We start from the raw sequence: 24,443 nt of genomic DNA, 5'->3' as shown, positions 1-24,443 counted from the left end.
GTTCTGAATGGTCCACTTCCATGATCCGCCCAGAAAATCCATGTGCATTTAGATTATTGCCATAGAAGATTATAGCTGTTTGAATTTAGTTTACAAAATACCTTTTTATCTCATGTAATCCTTGTTGCTATCCAATAAAGTAAGCTCTAAAGTATTAGTCCCAGCAGACAGTCCCAGCAACAACAACAAACATAAACAAAAACCTGAGGTGAAAGTTAACTTCATCTAGACACTGAAGTGATAAACCTACCCTAGAACCCATAGCTACTGGACCTTGGCTCAAACTCTTTTCCATACAAACTACATGAACGTAGTATAGGAATAAAAGCTACAGCTCTCCAAGGAAAACAGCACCCTAGTTAAACTAGTTTTTAAAATGCCATTTCTGGGGCTAGAGAGATGGCTACTCTTCCAGAAGACACTGGTTCGATTCCCAGAACCGGCATGGCAGCTCACATCTGCCTGTAACTCAAGTTCCAGGAGATCCAACACCCTCACACAGACATGAATACAAGTTAAACATCAATGCACATAAAATAAAAGTAAATAAATCTTTTTTAAGGCAAAAAATTGTTTCTTAGTCATACCAAATATTTGCTGGATGAGAGAAAGAAACAGGAGTAGAAAACAGAGCATAAGACAGAGTCTCCAAGTCTCTAACTCAGGCTAAATACAAGTCAGCCATGTGCTGGTCAGGCCTTCCTCAGCTTCTCACTGCTACAGCTCAATACTTTTGCATAATTTTCTGCTAATAAGCATCATATATTTCTCTAAGCTCATTTGATGCTGGCTAACTTTTATTGTCAGCTTGACACAACCAACAGTACCTGGGAAGAGGGAACCTAACCTCCATTGAGGATCAGCCTTAACAGACTGGCCTGTGGCCATATCTATTAGAGATTGCCCTGACTGACAACTGATGTGAGAGGGCCCAGCCCACTGTAGGGGGCACCATCTCTAGGCAGGTGAGCCTAGATTATCCTAAAAAGCTAGATAAGCATGAGCCAGTGAGTGAGCCCGGAAGCAGCATTCAGCCATGGTTTCCTCTTCAGGTTTCTCTTTAAGCTACTGCCCTGACTTCCCTCAGTGATGGACTGTAACCTGGAAGTGTAAGATGAAATAAACCCTTTTCTACCCTAAGCTGTCTTGGTTATAGTGTTTATCACAGCAGCAGAAAGCAATCTAGAATACAAATCTTTTTTTCCTCCTTTTTATTGAGAGAGAGAGAGGGAGGGAGGGAGAGAAGAGAGAGAGAGAGAATGTGTGTATATCTCTGAAAGCAAACAAGCAAGCATATTATACATAGGGGCATTTTAATTTCACAACTTTCTTCTTAGTCTTTGTCCCTGCTAAAACAAATGACTAGGTAAGTTGGAGCTGTAACATTAAAAGTACTGGCTTAATGATGATATTACTTTGCTTTAAAACTTCACTAATCTTAGTTCTTCCCTTTTTTGAAGATCAGTTTCCTGTTCTTACCTTTGACACTTGAGTTCTGGAGCCCAGATAGTATAATCTGGCACATTCCCGAATATAAGCAGGAGCCTGAAAAGGACATAAAAGAAAACCAGGGCACAGTAGTCAATAGGACAACAATTCTTTCAGGCCACAGAAAGAGAATCATAACTCTTATTTAATGGGCAGATTACTGTGGAAAGCCAAATACTTGCCAAAATACCATATTTGACCAAATAGGCACCTCAACAGATCTAATGGGAAACTGAAGGAACACACTGTAATTGATATTTCACGTGAGCCAACATGAAAATACAGACCATTCCCAGTGCCACTCTCTGCCTCCTGCTTGCTGATCACAATGTGAGTTCTCAGCTGTCCCTGCTGCCATGCCTTTGCTCTGCCATCATGGGCTCTAACTTTCTAAAACTGTGAGCTTAAATTAAATGCTTTCTTTTCTAAGTTGCCTCGGTTGGCTGTGCTTGGTGGTGCACACCTTTAATCCCAGTATTTGGGAAGCAGAAACAGGTGAATATCTACGAGTTTGAGGCCAGGCTGGTCTACATAGAGTCCCAAGGCAGCTAGGGCTACATAGAAAGACACTGTCTCTAAAAAACAAACAAACAAACAAAACAAAAAAATCAAAAAGTGGCCTTGGCCACTGTGTCTCGTCAGAAATAGAACAAACAGTAACTATGACATATGAAAAAATGTTGCGCATCACCCATCTCTACATACATCAGAACTACAGTGAGACCCATCCCACACCCATTATGACAACAATGAGAAAATAACTATCAGAAACTGGGAGGTAGTGGTGCACATCTTTAGTCCCAGCACTCAGGAGATAGAGGCAGGCAGATCTATGTGAATTCAAGGCCAGTCTGGTCTATTGAGTTCTATCTAGGACAGCCTCCAAAGCTACATAGAAACCGTGTCTCAAAAAATAAATAAATAAACTATCAGGAAGAAGGGGGCTGTTAAGGTCATGGATCCCATTCTACTATTAGGAAAAATGGAAAACAGTGTGGCAGGTTCTCAAAAATATTTAAAACGTATTACCATCTGGTCTAGGAAATATTCCAAAAAGAATAAAGGCAGGAGGCCAGGCAGTGATTGTGCAGTGATGGTGCACACTCAGGAGGCAGAGGCAGGTGGATCTCTGAGAAACCTCAAAAAACAAAAAACAAAAATAAAAGGAATTTAAAGGCAGGGCTTAAGGAATGCTTAACCATCCATGTTCACGGCAGCATTACTCATAACAGCTTAACCAGAGAAGCAATCTCAGTGTTTATTCACTTATAGCTAGATCAGCAGTATGTGGAATATACACAATGGAATACTATGCAGCCTTAAGAAAGGACAAGCTGTCACTTGCTACTGTGGGGATTAATTTGAGGACAATATGCTGAGTAAGTAAGTCAATCATAAAAAGACAAAAACTAAAAATATTAAAAACAGAGCTACCAGCCAGATGGTGATGGTTCATGCCTTTAATCCCAGCACTTAGGAGTCGGAGGAAGGCAGATCTTTGTGAGTTCAAATACAGCCTGGTCTACAGAGTGAGTTCTCATCCTCTCCAGATGATAAAAGATTCCTTATCTAAAAGATACACTCTAATGACCAAGATGTGCCTACAGGGGCCATTCCTGAATACTTAGCAACAGCAGGGGGTCAGGGTGTGCAGTCTAAGAAGGTCCTATCCGGAGGACAGTTGGGATCCTCTCCCTGAAGTAGGGAGCCTTTAGGAAACTCAGTGCAGCTCAGCTGCTCAGCGGGAGACAAAAGTAGAGGACTTCACTTTCAAAGATCAGTCAGTACATGTAGCTTTTGTGTAACAGACTAAACCCCTGAAATCTACAGAAGACATACAAAGTTCTTGAGAAACTTATCCCCCAGAAACACCATCTGCTTGAGCTGAAAGAGACAGAGTGAGATATAAAAGGGGATTGTCAAACCCAAAAAATTTGGGTAGATAGGCAAGATAAAACTAGGCAACTACCAGCTCATGCTTCCTTCCATGAAGGCAGGAAGCGGGTGAGCCAGAGGACAGAGAAGACTGGGCTCCTGTTTCTAGCCCACCCACAATCCATTCTGCTTTACAATCCCAAAGAGTGCCTCTCATCCAGGATCCCACTCTGCCCCATCTTCCTTGTCCTGTTAACAGCCAAATGCCATCCTTTACCTACCTTAAAAAGTTTCTGGGAGTGTTTGATCATAAACGCCATCCCGGTATTTAACTTTGTGATATTCTCCTGAAGGTCATTTGCAGTGACCTAGTCAGTGGAAAGAGACCAAAGGGCATCAAGAACTGGGAAGTGCTCACCAGTACATTGTCACTGGAAGGCTTTGAGATAGATTTCCACTTGAAATGACATAATAGCACAGACATGTGTCCCTAAAGTGACCAGGAAATCCTTAAGCTTTCTTCATTTCCTACTTCTGCTCACAGATACCTAAGCAGAAAATCTAACCTAGGATTCAAAACACCACAGTCAAGGACACTGGCTCTGCAGAGATTGGGGCATTCATCCAGAGACCATCTACTAACACTCCTAGAGCTGATATCATTCTACAATACAAACTGCCATTGATCCCTTCTCTTGTTTCTCTTGCCTTTTTAAGCATCTCAGCATCTCTTTATGTCATGCCTTCATCCTTGTTATTTTATCTGTTTGCTCTTCCCAAGGCCCCATACATGCTTCTTTTTATAGCCACAGCTTGTTTCTGTATAGCATTGGAGGTTTTGTCTTGGTTGGTTGGTTGTTTGGGAGGGGTCATGCCCAGGCTGAAGTACATGCTCTGACGATAAGCTTCATGCCCAGCCCTCTAGAACTTGGTGAGTTAATTCAAAAGCCTTCACAATGTAACTTGAGCTCCTTGATGTGGACAAGTTTATCTGTTCCCCATTAACCCACCCCTGGTTTTTCCTAGCTCAGAACAGTCCATTGATTTTGACTTGTTATTTACAAAGATAAAATGTTACGTATAACCTCTCTCCTTAACTTTCCTTTCCTTATTTCTTTTTTCTTTTCTTTCTTTTTTGGTTTTTCAAGCCAGGGTTTCTCTGTTTAACAGCCCTGGCTGTCCTAGAACTTGCTTTGTAGATCAGGCTGGCCTCAAACTCACAGAGATAATGCCTACCTCCGCCTCCTGAGTTCTGGGATTACAGACATGTGCCACCACTGCCTGGCTCCTTATTTCTTTTCTTTTCTTTTCTTTTCTTTTCTTTCTTTTTTTTTTGGGGGGGGGTTTCGAGACAGGGTTTCTCTGTATTGTTTTGGAGCCTGTCCTGGAACTAGCTCTGTAGACCAGGCTGGCCTCGAACTCACAGAGATCTGCCTGTCTCTGCCTCCCGAGTGCTGGGATTAAAGGCATGCGCCACCAATGCCCGGCTGACTCCTTATTTCTCAAGACTCTCAAAAACTTCCTACTAGTCACTGTAACAATCTATTTTTATTTTTTCTAACAACCTTTGAGGTAACTGGTAACAACTACTCCATGCCTCCTTTACAAGGGAAGTATAAAGAAACAGGTACAGGTCTGGGTTGCAGTTTCCAACCCAAATACACTACTCATAATCTCATCTCCCATCAAAGCCTATGTTGTAAAAGCACAGGAACCCGAGCTTTATGTGTCCAGGTCAAACATTTGTTTAGCAAACTATTGTAAAATGTAAGCCACTAATGAGGCCATTGCCTCAGTAAGAAGCACACTCAGTTTTATGAAAAAAAAACTGAATATATGGAAGTAAAACTGTTGGGGCAGGCTAGACTGCTTTGTCAGCTTGGGATATTATCTCACACGATCACACTACACTATTCTAAACCTTCAGGAATTAATTTGTATTAATCCTCCAATCATTAGAAAGCAATGTGATTTACCAAGGAGCATTCCTATTAAGATGGGATTCAAACAGTCTAGCCAAAACAAATATTCTAGCTTCTTTAGCAGCTAGAATGTCCCAGGAAAAAGTGGTCAGGCAGGGTTACTAGAGACTGACTTATCAGTGAGGTTACAGGAACCAGGCCCCTCAGTTTTGATGACTCTTAAGCTCCTAACCTCATAAACATGAAGGCTGGACCTTGGATCCTTGATAACCTCACCAATGTACAACCACAGGAAGGGCCCAGCCTGAGAAAACCAAGCCCTGAAGATCTTCCCTCAATACTAACATTTTTGGGCCACAGGACATGGGGTGCAAACATAAGGGCAAGGTTATGGGCAGACATCTTATTCTTGTCTTGCTTCTTCGCTGTTTGATAAAGGAGATCAAGCAGTAACTTCAGCAGGTTACGGTTGGCTGGAGGCAAGATGAGGAAAAGCAGCTGCAGGGCCTCAATCTGCCGCTCCTTGTCTGGTATGTTGGTCTTATTTCCTTTATCATCAAACTGCATCAAATCTTGAAAAAAAAATATTGGACAGAAAGGAATAAACCAGCAGGAAAAGTCAATGCTAGTACTATTATTTTCCCCTCAGTCCCACTAAAGAAAGAGAAGGAATAAAAGAATCAATCATAAAGGAAATTCAAAACTGCTATACTTTAAGGAAGGTCCTAGATTCAAATACCAATACTATAAAAATAAAATGGACAATGGGTTTTTGCAAAGTACTTCCTGTGTGACTATGAACATGTTAGCAGGCATAGCATGAGCCCCAGCACAACAAAACGCAAAACATAACAAATATATGTCAATCCAATTCAATAACTAAAGACAATCCAATTTTAAAATGTGGAAAAGATTTAAGTAGAAGGTTAGGTGTGGTGTTGTATAACCCTGTGTCTAGCACTCAGAAGGTTGACAGGCAGTCTGAGTCATAATAGTGCCACCTTATCGCAAAAGGAAAAAAAAAAAGCAAACAACAAAAAACTGAATAGAATCCCTTCCAAGAAAATAACATACACAAGCCAGGGAGAGTGACACACACCTATGGTTTTAACCTACTTGGGAGGCTTTGGTAGAAGGATTGTGAGTTTGAGGTAATTTAGCAAGGCCATGTCAATTTAAAGAAAAGACGAAAAGGAAGAGGAAGAAAAGAAGGATGATGTCAAACAAGGGGTCAGTAAGCCTAAGCATGCTTGAATTGTCTCAGTAAAACCACAAGATACCACTTCACACATACTAGGATGGTCTGAACAAAAGTACTGACAATGCAAATACTGGAATACAGACACTAAACCTTCTATTGCAGGTGGGAATGTTACACGGTGTAATCACTTTGGGTCTCTTTTTAAATCTGTATGGATCTTTGCTGCAAGTATGTCTGTGCATCTGGGTGTGTACTGCCCAGTGAGACCAGCAAAGAGCATCAGATCCCTTGGAACTAGAGTGACAGACAGTTGTGAGCCACCATGTGGATCCTGGGAATTGAACTAGGGTCCTCTGGAAAAGCAGTCAGTACTCTTAACCACTAAGCCTTCTCTCCAGTCCCAGTGTAACCACTTTGGAAAACATTTGAGCTATGCATCAAAAAGTTACAGTTATGCCCCAGCAATATCCAAAAGAATTAAAATCAAGTCCACACACACCTCTGACAATGTCAGCTCTTCTCTTCTCTTCCCTAGTCAGACAGGTTAGGTTGTGGCTAAAGGTAAGTCAGAGGGAACCATGCACCGGGTGACTCCATGCAGCTCTTCTCCAGCTGTGCCGCACCTCCATATGTTCTCAAGAGCAGTAATTCACCCGGCAGCACAGTGGAGGATGTCAGATACTGTTTTATTTGCAGGAAGGAAAATAAAACAAACACTCTATATGCTAACACATAAAATATCATTTATGCTTTCTAATGCTTTTCAAGGATCTAAAACTCTCTGAAATGTAACTATAAAATTGTGTGTATATTAGTAACGTATCCTCATTTGTACTACCAAATCACCAATGAATGTGACTTCAAAAATCTTAGCTAAAGGGCTGAAGAGATGGCTCAGAGGTTAAGACCTCTTGTCTCACAGAGGTAGGTAATGAGAAAAAGAGAGAGGAAAGGAGGGAGAGAGGGAAGCAGAGAAGGTGAAGGGTAGAGGGAAAGGGGTGGGAAGAAAAAGAAGAAATGACATGGGTGGAAAACTAAGCATGGATTTTGATACTGTGTGCACTTACAGCCTAGTGTAGCATAACAGATGTTCAATTTAAGAATGAATTCCCTACCACATAGACACAAAAAATGAGGAAACTATGAGCTAAGAATAGAACAGTCTCCAAGATGCAATAAGTGAAAAAGCAAACACAGAACAATGTGTATAACATTCTGCCATTACATAAACAGAGGCAGAAAAGAATATATATATATATATATATATATATATATATATATATATACATACATACATACAGTGTACAAACACCTCTGGAAGGCTACATTAGACATCACAGCAGTGGTTGTCTCTGGGAAGAGCTGGTGCTAGGGAACAGGGTGGAAGAGAAGTTTTTCTATCTTGACCATGTGGTAGACTGCCTACTCAATAAGCAAATAATAATGCTTTTAAAAGAAGAGCTTGTAAAGGCAGAAATGACCTCAACTTAGGCATGGAAATACCTGCAAAAACTCCAAACCAAAGCAAAAGCACAGAACCAGCAACCACCTTTATTGGGAAAGCACACCTTTATTGAGCAATTGAAATGTTCCGAGTACTATGGTGGTCTACATCTAAGATACAAAAACCAACAAGAGCCAGACGTTGGTGGCACACGTCTTTAATCCCAGAACTTGGGAGGCAGAGGCAGGTGGAACTCTGTGAGTTCAAGGCCTGCCTGATCTACAGATAGAGGTCCAGGACAGGCTCCAAAGCAATACAAAGAAACCCTGTCTTGGAAAAAAAAAAACAAGAAATCTATCAAAAAGATTTAAGGAGATTTAGAGATGACTCAGAGGTTAAGAGTACTTGCTCTTGCAGACAAAACACTTTTCAAAGATTTATTTATTTTTATTTTATACACATGAGTGTTTTGCCTGCATGTTTCTCTGTGTGAGGGTATCAGATCTTGGAGTTATAGACAGTTTTTAGCAGCCATGTGGGTTCTAGGAATTGAACCCACGTCCTCTGAAAGAGCAGTCAGTGTTGTTAATTGCTGAGCCATTTAAGGTCAGTGAGATGTCTCGGAAGGTAAAGATGTTTGCTGCCATGCCTGGTGACCTGAGATCAGTCCTTGAGATCCACATGGTAGGACAGAACTGATTCCAAAACTTGTCCTCTGACCTCACATGCATACCATGTCATATGCACATGAACACACAAAATAACTAATATTTTTAATGTTGTAAAAGGAGAAAGAGGAAGAGGAAGAAAACAGCAATTGATCAAATCAAACTTAACTAGCCAAGATTTGTAAGTACCCAGAGGAGGCCATTAGAATCATGAAGTCTGAGCCAATATCAAAATATCATAGAGAGTAACAAGCAACAGGAGATCACAAAGGACTTCGAGAAATTGAAAAAAGTATTTTAATCTCTTTCTCACTTCTTATACTCACCAGCAATTTTGAGGTGCACATGAAAATGTTTATGGGTTAGGAGGGGCTCTGGTAACTCTCCTAGAAACATCTTCAGCAGCGTGGCAACATCATTTGAGTGAAACTCTCCTGAATCCAAGTCAATATCGGTTCCGTTATTGAGAGCATCCCTCAAAAGCTGCTGTCGGACACTGTTACCAGGTACTCTGAACAAGCCTTCCACTCGCAAGTCTGCTTAGCATGGACGGCCAGGAGGAAACAGGAGAATCGTGGTTAATGTATGCAGTATAAACATGGCTTCTCTTTAAAGACCTTGTACAGCACCTTCATAAAGGAGGCTCTGACAATATTTCTAGGGAAGCTTGAGAATTTTTTGTCCCCGTGAGCACCTAGAGATGACTCACACTAAAAGGTGGTCCTGCAAAGGTCATTTGTCCTCCTGAAGTACCACTGAATACTGAATTTAACAGTCAATGGTCAAAAAAAAAAAAAAAAAAAGCTTGAAAAGTAACATGAAATAAAACCACATCTCAATACCCCTTTATCCTTGTTTCTCTCAAGGAGCTGAGCTCATCTACGGGCATTTGTGGCTCCTATAAAGTGTTTTCTTCTGCCAAGAAAAAACTCAGAATCTCTGCATTATTGTGTGACTCAGAATTCTAACACATCACCTTGCAGCTAAGAGACTCCCAAAGGCTTAGGTCATCCAAAATGGGCTGCTCCCACATCACTAGGCTCTAAGCTCATGTAAAGAAATTTCAAAAAGAGAGGTAGACAGTCACATTGTTTGATCTGGAAGAAGCTTGTCCATGTTTACATCTTTGTGTATTCCCACATTTCAGAGACAGGCAGGTGACAGCAAAGGAATGAATGGGACCCACAACAAACTGCACAACACATTCCTGAGCTCCAGCAGGCCATGTCCACACAGCAGCTGGGCTGGAGGAAGCCAGGTACTCTCATCACACAAACAAGATGAAAACCTGGATGGTGGTGCACACCTTTAATCCCAGCACTCGGGAGGCAGAGGCAGGCAGATCTCTGTGAGTTCGAGGCCAGCTTGGTCTACAGAGCGAGTTCCAGGATAGGCTCTAAAGCTACACAGAGAAACCCTGTCTCAAAAAACAAAAAAAAAAAAAAAAAAAAAAAAAAAAACCACTGATGTCTGGTTATTTAATCATATCTTTTGCCAAAATAAAAAAAAAGTAAAAACTTTTTAAAAACCCACAAATCCAGACACCACAAACCCTTTCAAGACTTGAGTCCACAATCTCCATTGTGCTCTTCCTACACAGCGTCGAACACCCAGCAAGTCAGAAAGGCATATTTGATTGGTATTTAAATGTATCAAGTCACATAAAAGGCTTCACATTTTACATGTTCTTAGCTATGCTGAGCTCTTAGAGCAATGACACGACCCACAGGACCACTAAAAACTAGATGAGATTTCATGTGTACATTAATTACAGAGCTCTGAAGATGGAAGTATTATGCTTTCTTGAACAGATGTCATAATTCTTTAGGAACAAAAAGGAATTCTTCCAGAATTGTCTAATAGGTAATTATGATTTCATAGACATTATCTGCTTTACCTTCATCTTTGAAAGCAAAGCAAATCAATAATTGACATGAAATTCCAAAGGAAATATATTTTTAAAATCTACAGCCTGAAAATCGGTTGTATATTTCTTTGTTGATGGGTAGTTTGGCATCTACTAACCCGTCAACTCTCAAAGGAAAACTGGCAATTCTTCATTAAATACTTAAGTAGTCTTACTTTTGTGCAGATATTCAATCAGTTGGTATATCTGGGCAATGCCTTCCTCTGTCAGTGGAGATCCAAATACCACTCCTTTTTCTGAAAAAAATATGTCACAGGGCTTTATGACATAAAGAGTACAAGGCCATCAATGTAACGATTCTTTTTACACATATTCATTTATTCAGGGAAAGGGGGCATGACAAACGTGGTGTTCAAGGGACAACTTAAGGAAGATGGTTCTCCCCTTCCACCATGTGGTCCTGGGGCTTGAACTCAGGTCATCAGGCTGGCAGTGGATGCCTTTACTTGCTGAGCCTCCTTACTAGCATAAATACCATGATTTTAAAAGCATTCAAGCATTCTACTTTCATGTAATGTTTTCACAGCATTGGTAAACAAAAATTTTAAGAAAGTAAGACTAAAAACTAGAAATAAACCCCCAAAAAATGCTGCCAGAACAACTGTCAAGTCAATTCTCTCAGAGAATTCAGCATCAGCATCAGATCATGAATTCCTAGAGATGAAGACTTTTCCTTATTTAAGAAACAATACCCAGCACATTGAGATTTAATTTAAAACAAAAAGAGAACCTGAACCATGACTGTGAGTCATGACAATTATTCACTAGAACTGGTATAGGATATGATCTTTAATGTTTAAATATTCCATCCTGCCTTAGTGATTTTCTTATATTTAATAAAATAAAATAAAAATAATAAAATCAGGGCCTCTTTAATATTCTGTCAAAAGTAGTGCTCCAGGAATGGAGAGATAGCTGCTCTTCCAGAGGACCAGGGTTCAATTCCCAGCACCCACATGGCAGCTCACAACTGTCTGTGACTAGTTGCAGGGGATCCAACACCCTTATACAGATATACATGCAGGCAAAACACCAATGCACAGAAATATATATATATATATATATATAAATCATTAAAAGAAAACAGAAGTAGTGCTCTGCACTTCCTGATAGGCTTTGAGGCATGTTCCAAGGGAGAGAATTCATATCTGGTACTGTAAGCCTGGTCAAAAGCCCAAGGCTGGGGAGGTCCATAGGCCTTCAGGAGCAACCTACTATTGTTTTGCTAAATTGTCAAGCTGTTAAACTGTCTTTAAATGTGTATGCTACAGATGTGAGCTGCTCTCAACCTCAAGCAGAAAACCTTTTCCAAGAGGGCATCAGTTAACGTAGAGACTCATAATGGTCACAGTGCTGTGAATAGCTGATATCAATATCAGCATTCTCTACAAAGGGTTCAAGGAACATGAAATAAAAGGGGATGTGTGTGTGTGTGTGTGTGTGTGTGTGTGAGAGAGAGAGAGAGAGAGAGAGAGAGAGAGAGAGAGAGAGAGCACCAGGGGATGGAGAAGAATGCTGTGAAATGCTCTCTTCTGGACATGAAACAGCCACTGTATTTATGAATTCACAGCAACTATGGTTACCTGCATAAGACCCTCACAAGATCAAGTAATCATTAGCATTACAGCCACACACCCCCTCCCCTAGCTGAGGAGCTATTGCTGCTGATGGCTGCTGGAACAGGGAGAGCCATTTTTCTCTGAGTGTGTAGCCACTAGTAAATTCTTCATGTTCCCATAGCCCTGGGCATACAGGCAGCACAAATCAGACTCTGTAGGTTATTTTTTAAAAAGCTAGGCAATAGTGGCACACGCCTTTAATCCCAGCACTCAGGAGGCAGAGGCAGGTAGATCTCTGTGAGTCAGAGGCCAGCCTGGTCTACAGAACGAGTGCCAGGATAGGCTCTAAAGCTACACAGAGAAACCCTGTCTCAAAAAAACAAAAAACAAAAACAAAAAAGCTACCCTGTTCTACATAGCATGTTCTAGGCCAGCCAGAGATACACATGAGATCCTGTCTAAAATAGACTGAAAGGAAGGAAAGAGAACATGAAACTCAGATGGGGATATACTTGGGCAGAGTCCAGGGGAGTTGGAGGGGAAGGAGGCAGACAAAATATATATCTATATAGATATATAGATATAGATATAGATATAGATACATATTTGATCTTCAGTAATTGTTCAGGCTTCCTTGACTATACTACCCTGATATGTAACTTTATTTTCTCTGGTATCATTTTAACTGAACAGAACAGTGCATTCCTGTAGTCCCAGCTAAGGCTAAGGCAAGATGATCACTTGAGCCTAGTGAGATCAGCCTAGGCAACAGAGTGAGACACCAACTCATTAAGAAAAAGAGAAAGGAAGAACGGAAGGTCACTTGAAAAATATTATTTTAGTACAATAACTGGGCATGAAAACTAAGATGCCCTTGATAACTGCCTAAACTAATCATATCCTCTTTCAGGCACTGAATATATCTTCTATCTTCTCTCCTTTCCTCCTTCTCCTCTTTTTCCTCTCTTTCTATGTGTCCAAGTTGCCCTCAGACTTCAGATACTCTTGCCTCAACCACCCAAATGCTGAGATTACAAGATTTGCATCACCATACCAGGTTTAAGTATTTCTTCACATAGACAGTCTTATAATTTTTATTATTACTGCCTAAAGTTCTACTAATGAAAATGAGGGGAGAAGACGAAAAAAGCTTTAGGAGAATTACAACTTCCCAGTGAGAGTGAAAATGTTAAGGGGATAGAGCACAGTTCTGGGAGCCCCTTCAACAGTTAACAGCATTGTTACTCTGGCAGAGGACCTGGCATGGCTCACAACTGCCTGTAACTTCAGTTCCAGGGCATCTGACACCATCTTCTGGCTTCCGTGGGCACCTGCATATACCTGGTACACAAACAAGCAGGCACAATAGATAACATAATTTCTAAATTCTTTTCAAGAGAATAAAGCCCAATCAGCAGCAAAAACCCAGACACAGGACCTACCCTTCCGCTTGAGAGACATTAGAGACCTGAAGAACCCTGCGGCTGGGCCAGCCCCACCAGGCAGCTTAAGGTCCACCTCACCCATCAGCTGAGCCAACTCAGTCCCAGGCAAATCAATAAGTCTTGTGATATTGCTGACCACCAACTCGGTAAACACCTCTGGTTTCTCATGTCGGAGTTTTTCCACAAAAAAGTCAGGGTTGAAGATAATAGGTTGACCTCGAAGGGGAGAATCATTGCAAATGACAAAATTGCAGATGGCATCACTGGAAAACAAACAAACAACAACAACAAAATCAAACAGAAGGCTCTTTGGAGGAATTGTTTTTGTATTTCTTCCTACCCCAAGGGTTCTACAGTTACTGAGTCTACACACAGCAGAGGGTTCCTAACAGGCAGCTTCCCCTAACAAAAGCAGCTGGCCTTGGCATCTGCTCTTCATAGCCAACGCATTCACAGAATGGAAGAGGCTACAGCTACATAGAGACAAATACCAACCTAGCTTTACGCAGGCCGACAGACAGTCTTCGCTGCTTATTCATTTAGTTGGTGGTTCTTTGTGCATACTAGTCAAGTGCTCTCTGACATTGTACTACTATATCTCAAACTTACTTTTACTTTTAAATCTTTCCCTTCTGGGTGCCTCTGACTCATTAGTTATCTAAGGTTTTTCTCTACAAGGCCCTGATCTTTGTATTTAAGAACTCGATTGTTGGGCCAGTAAAACAGCCAAACCCGATGACCTTAGTTTTGATCGCTGACTTTCACATGGTGGCAGGAGAAAACTGACTCCCACCAGTAGTCCTCTGATAACCACATACACGCTGTGGTACACACACTCACAAATACACACAAAATAATTAAGTGTCAAAAATTATTTTTAAGTGTAAAATTTTTAAGAATAACTCTATTGTTGGTCACAGTGGCACATAACTGTAATATCAGTATTCTCCATGAGGCTGAGGCAGGAAGACTGGGAGCTGAAGACCAGCCTATACAATGAGATCCTTACTCAAAACAGTTAATGAGTTCCAGGACAGCCTTCAAAGCCACAGAGAAACCCTGTCTCAAAAAAACAAAACAAAAAAACATAGTTAAGTTGCTAGAGAGATGGCTCAGTAGTTTAAGAGTACTTGCTACTCTTCCAGAGACCTGAGTTTGGTCATCAGCACAACTGCCAGTAACTACAGCATCAGGGGATCTGCAAAAAAAATGTTGTAAGACTTCTAAAAAATTATAATTATTGTTATTACATCAAATTAATAAAAATAAGAACTGTACTAATCCACCTCCTATAGAATACATGTCATCAATTGTACTTACTATCAATTATCTCTAGTGGCTGGTTCTAATTCTTATCATATATATATAGTCATCAGTTATATAGCAGATGAATAAATATAACATATACTACAAAGGACATCTTATCATATTTCAGTAAAGTTCACCTGACTCATACAAATACTTCCACAATAAAAAGTCCATGCACCCAGGCTATCAAATACTGTTCCAGGAAAAGTAATGCCTCTAAATATTAAACAGATCTAACCAACAACATATCTTTCTAACAGGACATGAACTTCCTTTCTGGTGGTTGGGCTTTCGAATTCTAGGCAAGTACTCTTCCCAGCAATATCCTCAACCTTGGTTGGTTGTTTGGTTGGTTGGTTGGTTGGTTTGGTTTGGTTTGGTTTGGTTTAGTGTGTTGGTTTTTGAGACAGTCTCACTCTATAGACCAAGCTGGTCTGAAACTCATTTTGTAGCCCTACTGCCTCAACCTCCCAAATACTGAGATTACAAGTGTAAACTGCCATACCCAGGCATTAATTTTGTTTGTGGTACTGGGGGTTAAACCCAGCACTGAGTACATGCTAGACATGCTCTACCACTGAACCACATCCTCAGCCCAGCTGATAATTTTTAATAACAGGATAATGAAAACAAGACACAGATAAGTAAACTTCAAAGTTCATCTGTACTTCCTTGAAAAACAATATTGCATAATTTTAACAGCCCCAATCTTCAGTCGGTGGTTACTATATGCCTTTTACTATAAGAAATAATGTAAGAATTTAGGGCCAGCAAGATGGTTCAGTCAATAAAAGTGCTTGTTCCCATGCCTAACAACCCAAGTTTGATCCCTAGTAGCTACATGAAAGGAAAGAAAGGAAAGAATAACTCCCACAAATTGTCTTCTGACCTATACACATACTCTATTCTCTCTCTCTCTCTCTCTTTCTCTCTCTCTCTCTCTCTCTCTCTCTCTGAATGTGTGTTCTCACTGACTAAAACACTTAGAAGCTTATCTCCTCAATCTTTCACACTATTTCAGACTTTTCCTATGTAAACTCAGACACATCAGTAATTGCAGGATAACTACAATCAGAAGCAATTTCATTTTTTGTTTTGGTTTTGGGTTTTGCTTTGTTTTGTTTTGTTTTTGAGGGTGTTTTTCTGGGTAGCTCAGGCTGAGCTAGAACTCAGAGATCAGTCTGCCTCTGCCCCTCTGCCTCTGCCTCTGCCTCTCTGTCTCTGTCTCTGTCTCTGTCTCTGCCTCTGTCTCTGCCCCTGCCCCTCTGCCTCTGCCTCGGCCTCTGCCTCTGCCTCTGCCTTCTGCCTCTGCCTCTGCCTCTCCTCTGCCTCTGCCTCCCTCTGCCTCTGCCTCTGCCTCTCTGCCTCTGCCTCTGCCCTCTGCCTCTGCCTCTCTGCTCTGCCTCTGCCTCTGTCCCTCTGCCTCTCTTGCCTCTCTCTCTCTGCCTCTGCCTCTGCCTCTGCCTCTCTGTCTCTGCCTCTGCCTCTCTGTCTCTTGGCCTCGGCCCCTTGCCCCTTGCCTCTGCCTCTGCCTCTCTGCTCTGCCTCTGCCCTCTGCCTCTGCCTCGCTGCCCTCTGCCTCTGCTCTGCCTCTGCCTCTCTGCCTCTGCCTCTGCCCCTCTGCCTCTGCCTCTCTGCCTCTGCCTCTGCCTCTGTCCCTCTGCCTCTCTGCCTCTCTGCCTCTCTGCCTCTGCCCTCTGCCTCTGCCCTCTGCCTCTGCCTCTCTGCCATCTCTGTCTCTGCCTCTGCCCCTCTGCCTCTGTCTCTGCCTCTGCCCCTCTGCCTCTGCCTCTGCCTCTGCCTCTCTGTCTGCCTCTGCCTCTGCCTGTCTGCCTCTTGCTCTGCCCTCGTCTGTCGTGTCTCTGCCTCTGCCTCTGCTCTGCCTCTCTGTCTGCCTCTGCCTCTGCCTCTCTGTCTCTGTCGCTGCCTCTGCCTCCGCCCTCTGCCTCTGCCCTCTGTCTCTGCCCCTCTGCCTCTGCCTCTCTATCTCTGTCTCTGCCTCTGCCTCTGCCCCTCTGTCTCTGCCTCTGCCTCTGCCTCTGCCTCTCTGCCTCTGCCTCTGCCTCTGCCTCTCTGCCTCTACCTCTGCCCCTCTGCCTCTATCTGCCTCTCTGCCTCTCTCTGCCTCTCTGCCTCTCTCTGCTCTCTGCCTCTCTGCCTCCCTGCCTCCTGCCTCTCTGCCTCTGCCTCTGCCCTCTGCCTCTCTGTCTCTGCCTCTGCCTCCTCTGTCTCTGCCTCTGCCCCTGCCCCTGCTGCCTCTGGCCTCTGCCTCTCTGCCTCTGCTCTGCCGCCTTGCTCTGCCTCTCTGCCTCTGCCTATGCTTCTGCCCCTCTGCCTCTGCCTTCTGCCTCTGCCTCTGCCCCTCTGCCTCTGCACTCTGCCCCTCGCCTCATGCCTCTGCCTGCTGCCTCTGCCTCTGCCTCTCTGCCTCTGCCTCTGCCCCTCTGCCTCTGCCTCTCTGCCTCTGCCTCTGCCTCTGTCCCTCTGCCTCTCTGCCTCTCTGCCTCTCTGCCTCTGCCTCTGCCTCTGCCTCTCTGTCTCTGCCTCTGCCTCTCTGTCTCTGCCTCTCTGTCTCGGTCTCGGTTTGTCCTGCCTCTTGTCTCTGCCCCTGCCCTCTGCCTCTGCTCTGCTCTTGCCGTCTGCCTCTCTGCCTCTTGCCTCTCTCTGCCTCTCTCTGCCTCTCTCTGCCTCTCTCTCTGCCTCTCTTCTGCCTCTGCTCTGCCTCTCTGCCTCTCTGCCTCTCTGCCTCTCCCTCTGCCTCTGCCTCTGCCCTCTGCCTCTGCCTCTGCCTCTGCCTCTGCCTCTGCCTCTGCCTCTGCCTCTGCCTCTGCCTCTGTCTTCTACCCCTCTGCCTCTGCCTCTGCCCCTCTGTCTGTCTCTGCCTCTGCCCCTCTTCTCTTGCCTCTGCCCCTTGCCTCTGCCTCTGGCCCCCTCTGCCTCTCTCTCCGGCCTCTGCCTCTGCCCCTTCTGCTCTGCCCCTCTGTCTCTGTCTCTGCCTCTGCCCCTGCCCCTCTGCCCTCTGCCCCTGCCCCCTCTGTCTCTGTCTCTGCCTCTGCCCCTCATGCCCTCTGCCTCTCTGCCTCTCTGCCTCTCTGCCTCTCCTCGCCTCTGCCTTGTCTCTGGCCTCTGCCTCTCTGCCTGCCCCTCTGCCTCTGCCCCTCCGCCCCTCTGCCTCTGCGCTCTCTGCCTCTGCCCCTTGCCTCTGCCTCTGCCCCTCTGCCTCTGTCTCTGCCCCTCTGCCTCTGCCTCTCTATCTCTGTCTCTGCCTCTGCCTCTGCCCCTCTGCCTCTGTCTCTGCCTCTGCCCCTCTGCCTCTGCCTCTGCCTCTGCCTCTCTGTCTGCCTCTGCCCCTCTGCCTCTCTCTCTCTCTCTGCCTCGTGCCTCCGCCCTCCGCCTTCCGCCTCTGCCTCTCTGCCTCTGCCTCTGCCCCTCTGCCTCTCTCTTCTCTTCCTGCCTCTGCCTTCTGCTCTGCCCCTCTGCCTCTGTCTCTGCCTACCGCCTCTGTCTCTGCCCCTCTGCCTCTGCCTCTCTATCTCTGTCTCTGCCTCTGCCTCTGCCCCTCTGCCTCTGTCTCTGCCTCTGCCCCTCTGCCTCTGCCTCTGCCTCTGCCTCTCTGTCTGCCTCTGCCCCTCTGCCTCTTCTCTCTCTCTCTGCCTCTGCCCCTCTGCCTCTCTCTTCTCTGCTCAGTGCCTCGCCTCTGCCGCTGCCTCTGCCTCTCTGCCTCTTGGCCTCTCCCTCTGCCTCTGCCTCTCTATCTCTGTCTCTGTCTCTCCTCTGCTCTGCCTCTCCTCTGCCTCTGCCTCTGTCTCTGCTCTGTCGTCTGCCCCTCTGCCTCTGGCCTCTCTATCTCTGGCTCTCTCTCTGCCCTCTGCCTCTGCCCCCTCTGCCTTCTGTCTCTGCCTCTGTCTCTGCCCCTCTGCCTCTGCCTCTCTATCTCTGTCTCTGCCTCTGCCTCTGCCCCTCTGCCTCTGTCTCTGCCTCTGCCCCTCTGCCTCTGCCTCTGCCTCTGCCTCTCTGTCTGCCTCTGCCCCTCTGCCTCTCTCTCTCTGTCTCTGCCTCTGCCCCTCTGCCTCTGCCTCTGCCTCTGCCTCTCTGTCTGCCTCTGCCCCTCTGCCTCCTGCCTCTGCCCCTTCTGCCTCTGTCTCTGCCTCTGTCTCTGCCTTCTGCCCCTCTGCCTCTGCCATCTGCCTCTCTGTCTGCCTCTGCTCTTGCCTCTCGTCTCTGTCTCTGCCTCGGCCCCTCTGCCCCCTCTGGCCTCTGCCTCTGCCCCTCTGCCTCTGCCCCTCTGTCTCTGGTCTCGTGCCTCTGCCCCTCTGTCTTCTGCCTCTGCCCCTCTGCCTCTGCCTCTGCCGCCTCTGCCCCTCTGTCTCTGTCTCTGCCTCTGCCCCTCTGCCTCTGCCTCTGCCTCTCTGCCTCTGCCTCTACCTCTGCCTCTGCCCCTCTGCCTCTGCCTCTGCCCCTCTGCCTCTGCCTCTGCCTCTGCCCTTGCCTCCCATATGTTAGGATTAAAGGCATGAGAAGCATTTCCATTTTAACCCTTTAACAAAAGCTTCTTTTTTTTTCAGTGTCAATTATTACAGGAAAGAAACAAGAGTCACTATGGAACTAATGTTTATAATCATTGCTAATAAGAAGTGACCACAACAACAACAACAACAACAAAATCAGGAAATGCAGAAGCACAAGAAAAATAACCTTATGATTGTCTAATCAATGTAATCCACATCCCTTTATATCTGAATAACTAGTTTCAGACCAAATCATCTGTAGCATTAACGTATATAAAACACATATATTGTAGTCCTTAAGTAGAAACATATACACATGTAAAAGCCTACAGATTTTCATTATTGTAATATCAAGAGCATGACTGGTTAAGACTGAGATTTCGCCGGGCGTTGGTGGCACACGCCTTTAATCCCAGCACTCGAGAGGCAGAGGCAGGCGGATCTCTGTGAGTTCGAGGCCAGCCTGGTCTCCAGAGCAAGTGCCATGATAGGCTCCAAAGCTACACAGAGAAACCCTGTCTTGAAAACCAAAAAAAAAAAAAAAAAAAAAAAAAAAAAAGACTGAGATTTCTCCCTCTGCTAACCCTTCCAGGACTAACTTGGACCAAACATACACACTTGAAAAGGGACTAGAAACACAAAGTCCTCCTTCCTACCACCCTGAAAAAAATGTTTTCTCCTAAACATCCTTGATCAGGTTCAAGGCTGCCCTAAGAAAAAAGACACACTGGAAGTCCTAATGTGTAAGTGAGCATAAGCAATCTCATTTACTTTCTCCTCTGTTCCCTACCCCACTCTCCTCCCATATTCATTCACTCTTACTATGTCACACTTTTTCTTTAAGCAAATTATTTTTTAACCTTTTCCTCACTTTTTCCAAATGGAGTATCTGGTACGAAGACTTGGGAGAAGGAAATAATTTAAGAAGGAAGAAAGGGGAGATGAGACATGGGAGATCGTTATAAGAGGTTTTCTTTTCAAGTTCCCCTATTGTAAACCCCATGAATTCCTTCCCAAAGAATATGCACTTCCATGACACAAAGCTAACAATATCAAAGAATGTGTTTATCATTAGACATTTCTAGTACTACGAAAGACAGCAACCTATTCTACAAAATTTAAAACTAAGTCCACTCAAGTTCAAGAAAAAATAAACTTACATGAACGCCGAAAGCTTCTGATGAGGCATTGCTTAGTGCAAGGGACAGGACAAAACTTTCTCCTGCTGTGACAAAGGGCTTTCCTTTCAGCCCCTGTGCAGCCTACACAAATTCCAAGCATGTAGGAGGCACAAGGACATATTATGGCTACTGAATGGCGGTGCTTACTAAGACTCTGAGGACTGTTCCGCAAGGAGAACAGAACAGAAGTAGAAAACTAGACTAGCTAACTGCCAGTCTCTGGGTGAAACTAGCAGCAGTCTCCCTTCACTTTTACACTGCAGGTTATAGAAAATGAAATAGCACATAATGGAAGCACATAGCTTGGGGCGTTTTATGGGATGGAGGAGGGATGATTTCTACTTCACATCCAACACACAAAATAAATTCCAGCTTCCAGAAGCCATATTTTTTAGATTTTTTTTTACCTGTATGTGTATGTGCTTATGTGAGTTTGTACTCTATGTGCACACAGGTGTCCACAGAGGCCAGAATCAATAGGATTCCCTGGAACTGAACTTATAATTGGCTGTGTGACACCTGACAAGGGTACTGGGAACCAAACCTGGGTCCTCTGCAAAAGCAGTAAGCTTTCATAACCATCTCTCTAGTCCAGCACAGGTTATTAAATGGAACCCCCAGAGCCAAATGTGAGATACTTCCCATTGGTCAGAGAGACCCCAAAGGCCCCAGAACAATAAAAGCTATTGTTAACAGATTATATATTGGTAGACACCACACACTTTGGTTGGAAGATTTAGAAAAATCATGTTGGAGCTGGCCAGTGGTGTTACATTAATCTCAGACTCAGGAGGCAGAGGCAGGTGGTTCTCTGTGAGTTTGGGGCTGGCCTGGTCTACAGAGCGAGTTCTAGGATCGGCTCCAAAGCTACACAGAGAAACCCTGTCTCGAAAAACCAAAAAAAAAGAAAAAAACATTTAGAAACCAGGTGTTTTGTTTGGGGAGGATATTCTGTGGGACAAGTGTTCATTATTGTTTCTTTTGTTCTGTGTTTCACTATGCTGAAGATAGAACCCAGGGCTTCATGTACACTAAGAGAGCATTCTACAACCAAACTATATCCCCAGTCCTGAAAACGTATTTAAAAAGAAATTAACCAAAGTAAAGAAAACTCAATCTCGCAAGCACATAAAGACCCAGTTACTGAGGTCTAGCAGTGACTAGTGAGGGGGACAAGGAAGAAATCAAAAGTGGATGTTGTTTAATTTCTTATGCAGATGAGAGCTCATTGGATAAAGGCACCTGCTGTCAAGCCAGACAACATGAATTTGATCCTTGGAAACTATAAAAGTGACCAGTGTGGTTGCACACACTTGTAATCCCATACTGAAGAGGCAAAGAAAGGAGGGTCTGTGGGGGTTCACTAGCCAATCTACCATAAGTGGCAAATATAAAAGCATAATCTACAAAAAAAATGTTGAAGATTTACCTACATTAAAATGTTTAGGACAGTGATATGGCTCAGCAGGTAATGGCAATTGCTACACAAGCCTGGCAACTCAAGTTGCAATCCCTAGAAACCAAGTAAGAGTGGAAGGAGAGAACTGATTCCAAAAAGTTCTCTTGACCTCTACATAGGCTCTATGACACACGTGACCACACATGCATCATATGTCCACACATTATATACATTCACCATTAAAAAAAAGACAAATCATAATGCCTCTGAAGGAATGGGGAAGACTTTTTGTGAGGTTCTATTACATATTTGCTTGTTGTATTGAAGTGCTGGTGTTACCTTAATTATTAGGATCATAATATTGCAGGCAGCCCTGTCTGCAATAGGCCAACTAAACAGACAAGTAGTGAAAAGAAGGGAGACTTATTCAATGTGGTCAAGATAAAGAGGAAAAGGGGGGCCAGGCGGTGATGGTGCATGCCTTTAATCCCAGCACTCGGGAGGCAGAGGTAGGTGGATCTCTGTGAGTTCGAGACCAGCCTGGTCTACAAGTGCCTCCAAAGCCACAGAGAAATCCTGTCTCGGAAAAAAAAAAAAAAAAAGAAAAGGGGTACTGTGACATGTCCCCTCCCAGTCCATCTTCAGGGGTCATGACACAAAGTTAAGGTTTTTTTCTGTTTTGTTTTTGAGACAGGGATTCTCTGTGTAGCCCTAGCTGTCCTGGAACTTGCTCTGTAGACCAGACTGGCCTCAAACTCAGAGATCCACCTACCTCAGCCTCCCAAGTACTGGGACTAAAGGTGTGCATCACCACCATTCACCAAGGTTAAGGTTTGAATGGAAGGCAAGTGGTATACAGAATTAAGTAGTCTAAGACAAGGTATTATAGTCCCGCCCATCACCATTGTCTGGGCTCCAGTCTCCCCTACAAAGTGATCTGACAAGATGACAAAACTTTTGTGCAATCTCTTTCCAGGAAACAAGCTCCCCCTATAGCTGGCACCATGGCCTTAGCACTTTCCTTCTTCCTAGCATGAGATTCCTGGGGAAATTCCAATTTTGTGGGGTCCATTTTTGTCTCAGTAGTCTGACAGCTAAAGGTAGAGGAATATCTTCATCTTAATTACTGTTCTATTGTTGTGAGGTGACAGCATGACCAAAGCAGCTCTTATTAAGGAAAGCATTTACTTGGGGTTTGTTTAGTTTCAAAGAGTTAATCCATCATCATGATAGGAAGCAAACAAGCATGGACTAGAACACTAGATGAGAGTTTTACATCCTAATCCACAGACAGAAGGCAGAGAAATAGACACTGAGCCTGGCATGGGCTTTGAAACCTCAAAACCCACTCCTAGTGACAACACCTCCTCCAACAAGGCTGCAGCTACTTGAACAAGGTTACACCCTCTATTCGTCCCTAAACAGTCCACCAGCTAGGGACTACATATTCGAATATATGAGCCTTTGAGGGCTATTCTCATTCAAACCACCACAATATTCATTCTGTAAGGCATGGAACTCAAACTCACACATGCTAGGGAAGCATCCTACTAACCTATGCTCACACTCCTTCAATTTTTAAGGGATTGTTTTGGTTTGGTGGTGAGTGAGGATGTTTCTATGAGATAGAGTCTCCTTGTACAGTGCAAGGCTGACTGTGAACTCAAGATCTTCCTGCCTCCACCTCCCAAGTGTAGGGGATTCCAGCCACATACAATCAAACCCAGTTTCTTTCATAATTTTTTTAATATTGTGTATGGTGTGTATATGTGTGTGTGTGTGTGTGCTTCAAACAGAGATCCACCTGCCTCTGCGGCCTGAATGCTAAGATTAAAGGTGTGCACCATTTTCCCCGGCTCCATTGTTTTCTTAAACCTGAATGATTTACGTGATAAAAATGGCAGACCTTCTATCACTCTTGAGAACCTTTTCTAGGGAGTATGAGAACATGCCTTAGTTTTCAGGCTTTGTAGAACATCAAAATTCAAAAATCCCTTCTTCAGTTTGAGACTGAACTCCAAGCCTGGAATGTGTACCACCACCACCCCCCACACACAATGCTTTTAAAAATGAGGAAATTAGCCAGTTGGTGGTGCACGCCTTTAATCACAGAACTCAGGAGGCAGAGGCAGGTGGATCTTTGTAAGGCAGAGGCCAGCCTAGTCTACAGAGTGACTTCCAGGACAGCCAGGGCTGTTACACAGAGAAACCCTGTCTTGAAAAACAGAGAACAAAAATTAAAAACATTTTAACAGGGGGCTGGAGAGATGGCTCAGAGGTTAAGAGTACTAACTGCTCTTCCAGAGGTCCTGAGTTCAATTCCCAGCAACCACATGATGGCTCACAACCATCCGTTATGAGATCTGGTGCCCTCTTCTGGTGTGCAGATATACATGGAAGCAGAATGTTGTATACATAATAAATAAATAAAATCTTTAAAAAAAAAAAAAAAACATTTTAACAGGTTGGGCAAGGAGAGGGCGAGAAGACAGCTCAATCACTTGCCTCACAAGCGTGA

The 24,443-nt window shown here is 44.1% G+C and overlaps 1 protein-coding gene across 3 annotated transcripts in view; it reads right to left on the bottom strand.

The window, feature by feature from the left end:
- The window catches only part of Arhgap19 (Rho GTPase activating protein 19), a 45,335-nt gene that overhangs the window by 14,758 nt on the left and 6,134 nt on the right, over positions 1 to 24,443 (bottom strand). For 2 of the 3 annotated variants that reach the window (XM_027407323.2, XM_027407325.2), the window contains exons 2-7: positions 13,527 to 13,792; positions 10,681 to 10,761; positions 8,925 to 9,134; positions 5,631 to 5,857; positions 3,645 to 3,731; positions 1,480 to 1,545 (exon numbers count right to left, since the gene is read on the bottom strand). In XM_027407323.2, coding sequence (XP_027263124.1) covers positions 1,480 to 1,545; positions 3,645 to 3,731; positions 5,631 to 5,857; positions 8,925 to 9,134; positions 10,681 to 10,761; positions 13,527 to 13,792 — 937 coding nt within the window. The remainder of the gene's footprint in view (positions 1 to 1,479; positions 1,546 to 3,644; positions 3,732 to 5,630; positions 5,858 to 8,924; positions 9,135 to 10,680; positions 10,762 to 13,526; positions 13,793 to 24,443) is intronic. The other variant, XM_027407324.2, reaches the window with a different exon arrangement.

This window comes from Cricetulus griseus, chromosome 3 (assembly GCF_003668045.3).
Source record: "Cricetulus griseus strain 17A/GY chromosome 3, alternate assembly CriGri-PICRH-1.0, whole genome shotgun sequence".
Taxonomy (NCBI): domain Eukaryota; kingdom Metazoa; phylum Chordata; class Mammalia; order Rodentia; family Cricetidae; genus Cricetulus; species Cricetulus griseus.
Note: the sequence above shows the minus strand (reverse complement) of the source record. Positions and strands in the feature narration are given on the sequence as shown.